This window comes from Morone saxatilis, unplaced genomic scaffold (genome assembly GCF_004916995.1).
Source record: "Morone saxatilis isolate NCDOM2014 unplaced genomic scaffold, NCSU_SB_2.0 Contig17, whole genome shotgun sequence".
Taxonomy (NCBI): domain Eukaryota; kingdom Metazoa; phylum Chordata; class Actinopteri; family Moronidae; genus Morone; species Morone saxatilis.
In genome coordinates, this window is record NW_023339729.1 from 1404209 (window position 1) to 1418065 (window position 13857).

At 39.4% G+C, this 13857-nt stretch overlaps 1 protein-coding gene across 1 annotated transcript in view; it reads right to left on the minus strand.

The window, feature by feature from the left end:
• vegfc (vascular endothelial growth factor c) overlaps window positions 1-13857 on the minus strand; it is a 28942-nt gene that overhangs the window by 247 nt on the left and 14838 nt on the right. Inside the window, exons 4-5 of the mRNA XM_035659494.1 lie at window positions 8724-8863; window positions 2178-2320 (exon numbers count right to left, since the gene is read on the minus strand). Coding sequence (XP_035515387.1) covers window positions 2178-2320; window positions 8724-8863 — 283 coding nt within the window. The remainder of the gene's footprint in view (window positions 1-2177; window positions 2321-8723; window positions 8864-13857) is intronic.

Sequence of the window (13857 nt, forward strand, 5' to 3'; positions counted from 1 at the left end):
ATATTATATTCCATTTCTCACAATAGATCCTTCTGAATGTTTCACACTGCACATTTACTTGTATTGTAGTAATATGCGTAGTCTGGCTCATCTCCCTGTCATGGAGCTCTTTAAAATGTCTGCCACCATTTGTTATAACTTTGCACAGCAAATTTCATGAACAAAAGCCATTATTTTATGAGAACTCATATTTTCTTCACATTCATTCTAAAACTACCCAATCAGCCACTCTGGCTTTTGTTACTGAATTTTCTTTTGAAATATAATTTGACACTACAAGTATCTCCTGCTATCATTCACAGATGATTTGTTTTGGCCTTGTAATGTATACAGTGTAAGTGTGTATTGATATGCATGAGTATCTGTGGAATCTGCTTCTCTGGGGTCCCCACATTCTTTTGTTTCTCATTTGTTTAGTCCGGCCAAACACACACGGTGAGGAACTCACAAACACACACACACACACACTGCAGTCATAAATACTCCTCAGAGAACACATGAACATTCTGCTGTCAAAAAGACTCTCATGGAGAAAGATGGCTAACAGTGTGTGTTAGGTTCATCTGCAGAAAACTGTAGTTTCCAGTGAAGTATGTTATATTTGCTGCTATGGCTCTGTACCTACTTGCCCAACCACATGCATATGTGGAAAGCCTAAAGGCTAAAACACACCAGCACCGAACATCATGCATCAACACAGCTGCCTCTATGTATAACCCCACACTAGCGGTGACTAGATGCATAGTGGCAATGCATGGACGCGCCCGCTTCACAGCACTGTCCTATTTTCCCAGCGGCTGAAATTATTCATTATAATGGCATAAAGGCATTACCTGGCGAGTCATAGCTCTGGAAATTTGGCTCTTCAAGTGAGTTTAAATAGTGGTGTCCAAACATGATTTTAAGTCTGATGGTAAACTAGATTTTATATAGTATGATCAGTTTTAATATGAAAAACACTTGGCCTTCACAGTTGAAAAGGTTCAGGTTACTTCCTGCTAAATAAGAAGACTATGCTCCCTGCTGTTGTAAATGTGTAAAAGCGTTGGGTAGTAATAGCAAAAGAGTATTTGTCATCAGTGCAGATCTGCTGTCTCCACAAGGCTGAACAGCTCCAGGAGATTGACGCACTGCAACACGGTGCTTCCTGTTTGTGCTAGGGATGGCGTTCGACACACGCCATATGAGAGCACTCCTATATGCTCTTCTATGTGCATGTGCAAATTGGCTTGCAGAGGAAGTAGAATGTGTTGGCAGGCTAAAGCTGCTTAAATAAGGCACCCTGAATCACATTTGCCAATTGGATGCTTGAAGGCAACCAGCTGAGCCATCAGCAGATCTGTGTTGTTTACAATTAGCTGACTTCTTCAGAAAAACATGAATCTTTTAGAAGTTACAGAAATCTGCATTGCAAAATTTCTTAAGTAAACTCATTATAGTGAAAAACTATATATATATATATAATAATTTCATATTTTAAATTGCAACTGTTGACTTGCAACTGAAAAATCGGGTTCAGAGCTCATTATGAACAATTTCTGAAATGTGGATTTTTTTTTTCTTTCTAAAACTCAAAGATTTTAGTTTTTACCTTTTGTAAATTACCTCAACTAAAGATTATAGGTCAGCAAAACATTTACTATATTTCAAAACTGGAGTTTGACTTAAAACTCAAACATTTAGTGCAGACAGCGGTCTTGAAATGATGAGTTAATAATGAGTTTTCTCTACAGTTTTTTACAGTGTACAGATGAGGCCCTCCCCACCACCTGTGGGCCACATTTTCTTTCAGTTTTCTTGTGTATACAGTCTTTAAAATGCTGGTTAAAGATTACCCACATGAGTGCTCCCATTGGTTGTAGTGCATTGAGCTCAGAGAGGTACATGTAAGGAATGCAGCTGATTTCATCACAGTGTAAATGCCGTTTTTCTGTCTGCATCATTAATTGCATCTATTTAGGTTACACATTAGGTATTATGGACATGGAAAAATAAAGACACACACACAACCTCCAAAAGCTGCCATCTACTCTGCTTGAATAGTCTTGGCTTTGTTGGCAGTTGAGGGTAACTTCCTTGCTATTAGACCTACTGTATACCTATCAGCAGCTGTAATTGTTGATTTTCCTCCTGAAAAATTAGCAATGACAGCGTCCTCTACGTGTCCAAACACTCACCAAGGTGCTGTTGGGAGGGCCTCGGAGGGGGCAGTGGTGGGGGAGGGGGGTTGTGGTGCACATTGGTGGTCATGCTGACACACCGACACTGCCTGCTGCTCCAAGTCTGACCAGGAGGACATGTCCTGTTGGCTACTGGACACCTTTAACAGAAAGAGACACAGAGAGAAAGATTTAAAATTGCATAGTTAACCACCAGAGGTGGCCCCTTTACTGTATGCAATGAAAAATCACAGATCCTTCACATTGTAGTTTATCATATAGTATACATTATCCTTAGATATTGTAAAGGCCAGTACTGCCCACCTACATATTACCAATCACAGTCACAACTTAATTAATATCATCTCATTGATACCAGTATGCCAAAATGTACACAAATAAGGGCTGTTTTGTCTGAGGTGGGCCCATCTGGTGTATATGGTAAGGTGATTGCATTTAGATGCTTGGTGATGGTATGTGAAATATCCTATTCCATGGTACTGGTAAACCAGTAAACCTGTAATAGACTCCCATTGACTCCCATTGCTAATATCACTGATATTATTGTTATTATATTTATTACTATTATTACTATAATTACTGCTCATTGTCCCCCATCGTTGTTGTTGTCATCATCTTCACATTCTTCATTATTATCATCAGTCACTTACTATTAGTGTAGTTGTTGCTACTGTTGTTTGCTGTGCACCTTTGTCTCTCTCCTCTGTCTGTCCTTCTGTCATTACCTCTCTCTCTCTCTGTCTGTCTCTCTCTCTCTCTCTCTCTTTCTCTCTCTCTCTCTCTCTCACCCCAACTGGTCGAGGCAGATGACCACCCACCTAGAGCCGAAGGGTCTGTCCTAGGTTTCTGCCTCTTAAAAGGCAGTTTTTCCTTGCCCCCGTTGCCAAGTCGTGCTCTGGTGTCTTGTTCCTGTTGGGTCTCTGTAAATAATGTTATAAAGAGTTCGGTCTAGACCTGCTCTATTTGAAAAGTGTAAGCTGAAACTGAGGGCAGTAAAACACTGCTTTTCAGTAGGTGTTAAATTACTCTTTAATAACTGACTGCACAGGTCCAACTTTAGTCTAATCCAATCTCAGACATTAATTCTACACAACCTTCAAAATGTTAAAGCCTATAGCAAAGTCTAAATAACACTAAAATCAATGCCAAAAAAATTATATTATCTCTTTCTATCTGATCTTCAAGAGTTGCCTGGCAAAAAAACGGGGAACTTAATTGGAAAGATTGGAAGGGATTCCTCAGATCTGTATGCGAGTGAATGTTAATGATTGTAAACACCTTAATCAAAAGAGGATTCCTTGGGTCAGCTTCAGTCAGATGGCCAGGAGGGAAAGGGAATTGTCAGAATATTATCTTTAATGAGATATCTCTTGGATTTCAAATAAAAGAAGATACCTCTGGGATTGCTACTTTCCACATGTCATGTGTTTGGAGACAGAAATGCTTACATACAGTGGCAGGCCTTCTAATGCTGTATTTATCCAGCTTTAGAAATCAAATATTCTTTAATAAAAAATGTTTTATTCTTATGCTCCACCACCAAAGGGTTTTAGCCTTAAAGTGACTGAAAAGCAACGAATACATACATACAAAACACAGATGTGTGAGAGTTAAAAACTGGGTGGCGGCTGTGGCTCAGAGGCAGAGCGGGTCGTCCCCCAATAGGAAGGTTGTTGGTTCGATCCCCGGCTCCTCAGCAAGATACTGAACCCCAAATTGCAAATGCGTTAGTTAGTTAGTTTCTGTTTGATGGGCTTTGCCATTGCTGGGTGAATGTGGCACGTAGTGTAAAAAGCGCTTTGAGTGGTCGGAGAATGGAAAGGCGCTATACAAATACATCCCTGAAAAGTTGTGGCAGTGAACGTTCTAAAATTTCATCACAACACAGATCACAGTGTTGTAGAATCGTCTCTTAACTTTCTGCTTGCTGAGATGTTTGGACAGAGAGACTGGAAAAAGCATTTGCATGACATTTTAATGGTAAATGGATAGAATACGGTTTAAAGTAGTTGAGCTGATTTAGGGACTGGAATGACACAGATTGTGGACAAATAAACATCTCCATCAAAGACAGGCCTCTGGGGTCAACTTCAGATAGGTGGAGAAAAGTCTCTGCTGTTTGCTGTGTTAAGACCACATGACCTTGGTATTTGTTTTCTCTAGTTAAACTCTTCCTGTTTTCTTTTCCCCATTCTTCTTTAATCATTCTTCATCCTTTGACGTTTCCTTTCAGTCTTTCTTCCACCTCACATCTTCCCCACTGACTGCTCTTTACAATGTCAGGGCCACCATTTCTTATATTCTCTCATTCCTGAAACTTCTAAAAGACTGTCGTGATGGCCCTCCAGCTGTCTGATCAGTGGATTCTTATTATCATAATAGCCTCATGTAGCCAAGTGTAGCTTTGGATAAGATGACTGCAACACGCTTGCCTGTTGCTGTAGTATTTATTGCAATATAGGTTTTTAGGAGTTAATGCAGCTGGCAAGTTCAATTTATGCAAGTATCAAAGTAACAGGAAATAAGTCATCAGATGTGGATTTTGAAATTTCATTTCATTCATTCCACTCTACACTTGCCATGAGCAACTAATAATTAAAGAAACAGCAGGACAACACACGCACAAAAATCATACACATATTTGCTACATGTCTCTGATAACTTTAGTAATTCTACAAGAAATGAGCAGTCAGTAATCAGCTAATGTGTCATATGAATGCGCTCCACCCCAACCTCCTCTATATGCAAACCTTCTCGCTCTTTATACTACATCACCTGATTGGATGGCATATCAAAACATTACAGCAGTTGTGTGCGTCCAGAAATTACTTTAGAGGGTTACCTACAGGTAGAAGCGTAGGGATACGGAGGACTTGGCAGTGCTTAGGTGGAGGTAAATTTAAATGTTACTACACATTAAATTTAGGTTATAGTCCCTCATTGCATAAAAAACTGTAAGTAGGGCAGGTCAAAGTTCTGCAAAATCTAATGGACGTTAACTCAGTGCACTGTCAGAGATTTAGTTACCTTAGAAATAATGTCCAGATAATTATTTCCCACCGTGTAATCGATTTGTTAGAGTAGATAGAATTTCAGTCAACCTAGATTTTCTTTGGTTGACTACAACCCTAAATATAAGAATGATCATTTTATAGTAAAGCAAGGTGGTATTAATATTTTCTTCGTGCCCTAAAATAATATATTTATGGTAAACATAACAAAATGGTTAAAAAACATCAACTCTCTGTTGTTGAGTAAAGAACTGCTAAATAAAGCCCTACTATAGAGAACAAATAACTGTCGTGCTCTTGCCAAAGAACACCTTTATTATCTGTGGCACACACAAAAGCCAACTTTTTGATGTAACTATTAGATTTTTCTCATATAATAAATCTCACAAAGAAAGGCTGAAAAAAAAACACATTAGACCCCCTGCTCTAAAACTCACTCTCTCCCTTCAGCAAAAAGAAAAAGTGCATAATCTCCCAATAATTTCCGTACAGTTCCTTAAAGCCACAGACAGTCAGCTGCTGTGCGATAAGGCTGCACAGCCCACATACAACCCAAAAGGCTTTATAAACCATTACCTCCAAAGTCACTTTATATTGCTGTGGTTGATTAAAATCAACTTTACAATACTGTGAAAAAATTCTGATTATCAATGTTACTGAAAACAAATTCCAGTCTGATGCTAAACTTACTCCGGAAACCAGATACATTGTTTGGATTTCCACAAACTGCCAAGAAAAATATACTCCCTCTGAATATACTGCACACACACACACACACACACACACACACACAGTCAGTTGTATCAAACACCACAATGTGAGAATGGTCTGCATTTAAGGAACCGTTGACTTGGACTCAGAGACAGACAGCAGGCAGTGTGTTTGGAGACATACAAATTGTTTGAAGTTGTGAAAGAGTCTGGCGATGAAAAGAGACATTGTGGTTTCAATTAAAGCTGCAGTGGCACTGACACACGGACAGACGTGCACACTAATGGGGGGCTGAGAGGACAATGTGAAAGGAAAAGATGGAGAGTGGACAGGACAAAGAGAGAGAGAGGTTTTTGGAGAAATGGCTGCTGTGTGACTGGTGCGTTTCTCTCACTCTAACTCACCTAATGTGAAACATACGTGTGCTTCATGCTTGTGTGTGTGTTCTTACATGTTGGATGATTTGTTGGTGTGAAAATCTCTACAGTGCGTTTCCTTTTCCAGCCATGATCTGACATGTTGGGTTTAATGCCACTGGTATGTGTGTGTGTGTGTGTGTGTGTGTGTGTGTGTATGTGTGTATAATATCACATACCAGCACGTATCAACATTCCTCTAACATCACAAGTGATCGTACTCTCTCTCTCTCACACACACTCCATAACATTAAGGCCAATTAATGTTGTTAAAGTAGATTTTGTAAGCCACTACAATATCCAGATCACTGGTAGATTCAGGGCAATCGATGTATATAGGATGAAGTGCCTTCTAGGGTGCCCTTACAGTGGAAAAAACATTAAGTGCCCTTTAAGTTGCTAATTCTAACCTTGGCTAAAATGTTTCACCATAAATGCACGCAACTTTCTGTACTCTGGTGCCCTTTTTGATTCCTCGGACCTGCCCCTCAAATAGCCTGATCCAGAGAGAAAAACTAAACCACAGAAAGCTCTGTGAGAAGAATGAAACTGTAGATACATGGGGAGTGAAAGATCTGTTTAATGAGTCAATCTGAAAGTCTGAAGTTGTCTAAATCCCTATAATCCCCTTTTCATTAACAGAACATCTGTCATATTATAGCAGATCATTATATTACTCATCCATCATGTTACATTCCAATGATATGTACACACAAACACACACAGCCTTTATTGGCTAACCCTTAATGTCTTTCCTTGGTTTAGATTTATTGTGAAGGAACATAGAGTGTAAGTGCACATTCCATATTGAACAGGTCATTATTCTCCGGTAGTGTACCGCACCCCACCCACACGCACACACACGCACAAAGGGGCTTCTTCTAGTAACATCTACTTGGATTTCATCAGCACCAGACCATGACCATCATTCATCACAACGCTCATTCACCTGATCTGACAAATGAAGGGGACTGGAAAAAGAGCTGAGCACACTGAGTGTCTTACTTAGGAGATTTCCTCTACATTAATTATATATAACTATATACAGAAGATATATCGACTGATATCAGCTATATTAAAGATATGAATAGAAATATACAGTGCGTCGGCCGATAAGTAACAGCAGCTCAGACATACAAAGATATGGTTGAGGTCATTTAGATACAGTGCTTCTTACATAGTTTATTTTTTTACTGTAAAAATAATTGTCCTGCTCAGTAAATATGGTCACAAAAACAAATATAAAGGACCTATAAAGGACCAGTGTGTAGGATTTAGTGGCATCTAGTGGTGAAGTTGCAGATTGCAAGCATCTGTATTTGACATCTTGGGAATGAGAATTGGCCATAAAGTGTGTCGAAACTACAGGGGCCCTATCTAGAGCCAGTTTTAGGTTTGTCCATTCTGGGCTACTGTAGAAACATGGAAATTTATCATGGCGGACTCCATGGAAGGCGGCCTGTGGCATCTTTAGATAAAAACGGCTGATTACCGATTGATGAAAACACGATTCTTATTTTCTGGTGATTATACACTATTGAAAAGATACCTATGAATATTGTATTCCATGTCTGACAATAGATCCTCCTAAATGTTACACACTGGACCTTTAAGTGATCTTTATCTAAAATTAATGTTTATGTTGTTTAGAAAACAACTTTATTGAAGAATATTTAAGATTAATATTTGTTAACATGTTAAATAATTGAACATATACATTGTCAACCGATTCTAGTAGCTTTTTCCCTCACTCTGAGATGTATTCTACATTGCTGTGCACTCAGGATAAACTTTGCATTGATACCAATTTACATTTTATAATTAATGGACTAAAACACCCAAACCAAATACAATATTAAACTAGTCTGGTTCTAAATATGTATGTTTATATTAAAGGTATCTGAGCTGCCTGCTTCAATCAGTTTTTCTGTAAAATGATGAAACACAGGCATCTTTCTGTTTTCAAAGGACACAGGCCAAGAACTACACCATGAACCACTTCTTCGTGGGATCCTTACTGTCAGAGAGTGTTATGGAGGGGTCATAAATCACAGCATGCTTTATGTGGGTATGTACTTAGGAACATACATACATTTCATGGTGCAGCTGAGTTAATCAAGAGATAATCTGAAAAGTGTTTCCCAAAGTAACACCCCCTGTATACACACACATCACAGGAAGCAACCTCTGTAACAATAGACTCAAACACTCTTTGTGTGTGTGTGTTGCCAATAAGAACACCTCTGCTGGAAAAAGGAAAAGGCTGTTCCTGTCCTACACACACACACACACACACACAGCTCTGAGGAGACAGTAGCCAGAAGTAGACGGAGGTCTCCTTGGGGTCTGAACACTGTTTGCAAAGATGAGAGAACTGTCTGCAGTTTGTGAGTATTTGTGCTTACTCAGGCAGGGCTCTCCTGATGATGCTGTGGACTTGTTTGTAGACATCCAGTTTGGACAGACAACTGCACTGGGTGTGGTTAGCCACACTGATGGTCACCGGCTTGGTGCCCTGGGTGATCGGCACTGTGATCTCAAACAGCTGGAAGAAGAGCAAAAGAGAGAGGAGTCAGAGACAGATGAGGCTGATCAAGACAAGGTGCAATAAGCATTATGTTGCCTTCAGTTTGATGAAAATGTGTAAGAAGAAATTACTGTCTTTTAAGTTTGCATAAAGTTCCTATAATAATCCAGTTCAACATCCACTTGAACTTCTTTGATAAGAATGTCTTGTTTCTGTCCCAACATTGTAAATCAGACATTAATCTTGTTGCCATAATCCATCCCTTTAGTTCCACAGTGGTGGTATTTTATTCCAGCTGTTGCAAAAAAAGACGTATTCTACCTCACCAAACTTTCAATACAGTACTACTACAATCAGTAGCCAGACCCAGTTCAGTCATTTGGTCAGTGAAAGACTGTTCTTTCTGATCAGTTTGTACAAAAGAAAATAATACCATTCAACCATACACCTAATGAATAATTTGAAACAATGTTCCAAGTAACAGCATTACAGACCAATCACACTGCTTGTAAAATTAACTCAAACCCAAACCACTTCCCCCAGCTGAAAACATCTGTATATGGGTATGTAGTAGTGTTGTTGATTGATTGCAAATTTTGACATTTTAGTGCAAACTATTTGAATCCTACTCAATATGCTATAAATATGCATACCCACCCCATTTGAAATCCAGCTATTGCAATTGAATTTCGCTACTGGCTGATCTGGATGCAGGTGACATATGTGGTGGGAGCTTTCCTCACTAAGCAACCCCACCTCCACGACCCCTGTCTCTCTTAGCTAAGCAGCCATGAATATGCTTGTAGTGACTGTAAAAGCTCCAGTGGACTCTCTGTGTTTCCAGCATGGACACAGAGAGCAGCAGCTGTTCATGGCTGTTTATCTTGGTTAGCAGTCTATCACTCTAGTTGGTGTTAACATTCCCCTTCAAACACACATTTTTACATTTGCTGGGAGGGAGGGAGCTAGCTGAATTTTGGGGTTCAGTTACACTTTATCAACCAGATGATCATCTACACTGGCTAGCTAGTATAGCTGCATTAATTTTATTTTGGCCACAAAGGGGCAGATGAACATCGAATCAAGCTAACAGATATTGTACACAGCCACAAGCTGCTATGGCTAACTTTTTAGCAAACAGCTTATTACACATCCAACAGACACAGAGCAACACTGTCCTTGGAGCTCACTTCAACTGGTCTAGACTTCAAATTCATTCAATAGGGGTAGTCCATCACAACAGGTCTACTCTTTTAACAAGTACTCTTCAACAAGGAGCCGTCAACTTGGAGTTCAACCTGAAGCTTGAATCAAATTTTGAACTGCAGACAATAAGCGAGAATGTGAAGGATTGCCACTTGAAGAACAAAAGGAGTAATAAGGAGCTGGGCTTGGGTTTTCACATGGCACTGATGAAGATACTTACAAAAAACTGTTGTACAGAATGGAAGAGAAACCCTGAGAGCCACTTCATTCTTTCAATCAGAGTTGAACAGCATGAATAGAAACTAATTAGTCTCAATGACTCCTATTCAAGACCCTTAAACAGCTTAAACTGTCTCTCTCCCTCTCATCCTAATGAGGATATTATTAAAGCTGACCTAAGTCTTTTTGACCTGGTGAGTGCTTACCATGGTTACAGAATACATAAAGAGAGCTCTTTGAGATCACAGCGACATCCACCGGGTTGAAAAGTTCACCTGCACACATTTCTGAAATGTGTGGTGATATATTTGCTTGTATTGTATTCTTCATATCTCCTGTCACTGATAAACCAAGCATTGTTGTTATTTAACACTTGTCCTGTACAGCTTGTGGAGATATTATGAAATTGTATTGATCCTTGAGGATACATAGCATAACACATAAGTACTGCAAGATACCATCATCAATCTTAGTACCATTTTGCATCTTAACATTACAATTGGTGTTTGCTTTACCATTAAAGGTTCAGTGTGTGGGATTTAGTGGCATCTAGCAGTGTAGAGGCAGATTGCAACTCGCTCGCTTCACCCTCCCCTTCCAAGCACGTAGGAAAACACAGTGGCCGCAAAACTCACAAAACGTCCCTATTGGAGGCCAGGGTTTGGTTTGATCGTTCTGGGCTACTGTAAAAAATGGCAGTTCAACATAATGCTTAAACTAAGCTAATGACATTATCCTTAATTTTGCTGGATTATTGTGCATTTATGTACTGTACACTAGCTGCTATTGCGCCCCCACATCTCTTACTCTGGCTCTTTTCTTTTGCTACATTCTCATACAGTTTATCATGACTCTTTCATGTGACTTTTGTTTTTATACTAGAAGTGAATGAGTCCTTATCTCAACAAAAACGAACTCCCCCAAAAAATGTTCGGATCCAAGGAAGCAAACAAAAGTAAAAATACTCTCTGGCCACTTAAAATAAACCCAAATAATGTGTCTGACCGACAAGCTCAATGATTCTCCCACAACTCTGGAGTTACCTCCCATAGTCTGGCCAGTGCGCTGCTGTGAGCTCCATGGTTTGTTTGTTTGTCATCTTGCAGACGGACTTGACAAATACAAATCGGTAAGTAAACACAAATTATTCCACAAGTAAATGTGAGCGTAAACGCAAGGCGAGAATTTGCTTCGCGTTTGGTGTGAACCAATGAGGAGCATGAATGTGGAAATGTCTGGCTGATGATGATGTTTAGAAGGTCATCAAATGCATTAGGATTCACTGTGTAGTAGGGATGGGACAATATATGTAATATTAGCGCGATAAAAACATGGATAATCATGAATATCCTCACATGACTTGAAAAACCTGTCTCCCTATCATACAGTCCAATATTGATTTCCTGGTTTATTTTGAACAAGGGGACAAAAGGGAGACCACATCTTTCAAGTCATTCCAAAATCGTATTATTGTCACCATCGCTGAAGACTCGGCTTTAATGTTAAATAGTATAGGTTCCAAAATACAGAGCAGGGAGATGAGGTGTCTGTGATACAATAAATATATGTTTGTTTTTTTTAACTAAATGTAAGGTAAAGTGATTCAAGTATGTTTTAGTGCCATTTTAGAAGTATGAGGTATATTTTCATGATTATCGTAACAATATCATGTATAGTCCGCCAAGATAATCATCTCATAAAATGTTCATATTATCCCATGCCTACTGTGTAGGGACCATAAATATGCACAGCAAATTCCTTTCGCAGCATTGGAAGGAGAGGCAGACCAGTTGACGTTACCATTGTTGGGCCCCATTGCTAGAGGAGCAAAAAAAACAAAGAGTATCTCAAGTATAGCATGTGTATTGGAGGTACTGTAGCATAGCCAAAACCATAACACATTAGGCACAATATAGAGTGAGAGAAGATATAAAGCAGAGTGTGGCACATGAACATCTGCACAGTGAAAATCCATAACAGTGCAGGTGTTGAACTGAACCTTTATGCAGAGAACCACCAGACAGACATAAACGCTTAAAGATACTTACAGTCAGTCAAACTGTAAATTACACAGTTTAGCACAACTTCTAATACCCGCTAAGTGTCGAAACCTCTTAACTCCTGCCAGCTGCTTAAAGCCGCTGCCAAAGAAAATCAGCACAGTGAAACTTTCAGGATGACGAAACAAACCGCAGAGCGCTGTTGAAAGAAACAGCCACATTTGACTCCTCACCTTTTCATACATCCATTTCGAGACAAGTTATTTGCAATCGCTTTTAAAAAGCCATTAGAATTCAGTTGAGCCATTAGAATTCAGTTTAGCTGTACATTGGCTGTCTAGTCTGCCATAATTTGAACGATTTACTATGTGGCATATGTAAATCTCCAAACCAAAAGGCAACTGGTGAGATTGCAGCCAAAAACAGTTCGGAAAAACTAGCGGAGAGAAAGAATGTCCTGAAAAGACTCAAAACGACTGTGGCGCAGCACCCACAGTTTTGTTACCGCTGCCAGGAGAAAGACTCTCATCTTCAACCTTGGCCTCCTTTCTTCTTACCTCAACTAAAGAGTGGCATGCTTCATCAAGTTTCTTGATTCTGTGGTCTAAAAACCATTCAAACACCATTGTCCAATGGTGTCAAATAAGCAACAAGGTATTGCCTTTTTTACTGACACAAAAGCATTTTCAAACACCAATCTAAATCTGATTGAAGTACTTTGCAAACAACTATTCGCTCCTCAACAGCCATATCACAGTCAAAAGAACTATGAATCACAATTAGCTACCACTTGATACATTTATGCACAGTAGCTACTTTATTGATGTAAAACTTAGCTGAAATGTACGAATGAAATTACTATAACTCTACAGATTGTATTTTAGTGTTACGAACCTTATATAAAGTAATAGTGAGTGGGTCTATTTACCCTGTTAATATGGTGCCTCTTTTCAGTTATTTTAGCATATGTCAATGTTTATGTGTTTATATGTATGTTATTCATAATGTGTGTCTTAGTATACATCAGTGGTTTGTACTAAGCTGCTTCATTAATCAATGTCTGGCCTTCAATGGGGCGAAAATCATTAAAACAAGCTGACAAAAACATAGCCAATATCCTATCACCAGCTAAACACATATGTTGTTTACATGCAACCTGGTCTCATTCACACCATGGCTTCTTGGTCAGTGGCCCTTCGCTTCAAAATATGTCCAGTAGCGTAATTTCTGAACGCACCTGCCGTTGAAGTCAAGTATAAACACCTGCATTTGGAGGTGATGGGGTGGATGGATGGCTCAAATAAACACAGGACTTTAACCCAGCGGACCGCTTTTAGTGTCCTGTAAAAACCAAAAGTAAACAATTTCTTATTACGTAACTTACGTAGCATACTTAAGTAATGTCAGGTATGTTACATAACTTATAATCTTTTTTAAACCTAACCAAACTGGGACTATTTTACGATTAGCGTAAATTAGGTGGGGTTTCACCTCCTGTGCACTGCCAAGGTGCCCTTGAGCAATGCAACCTAACCCCAAGAAAGTGCTCATGGGCGCCGTTAATGTGGCGAGCCCATCACTCCACCA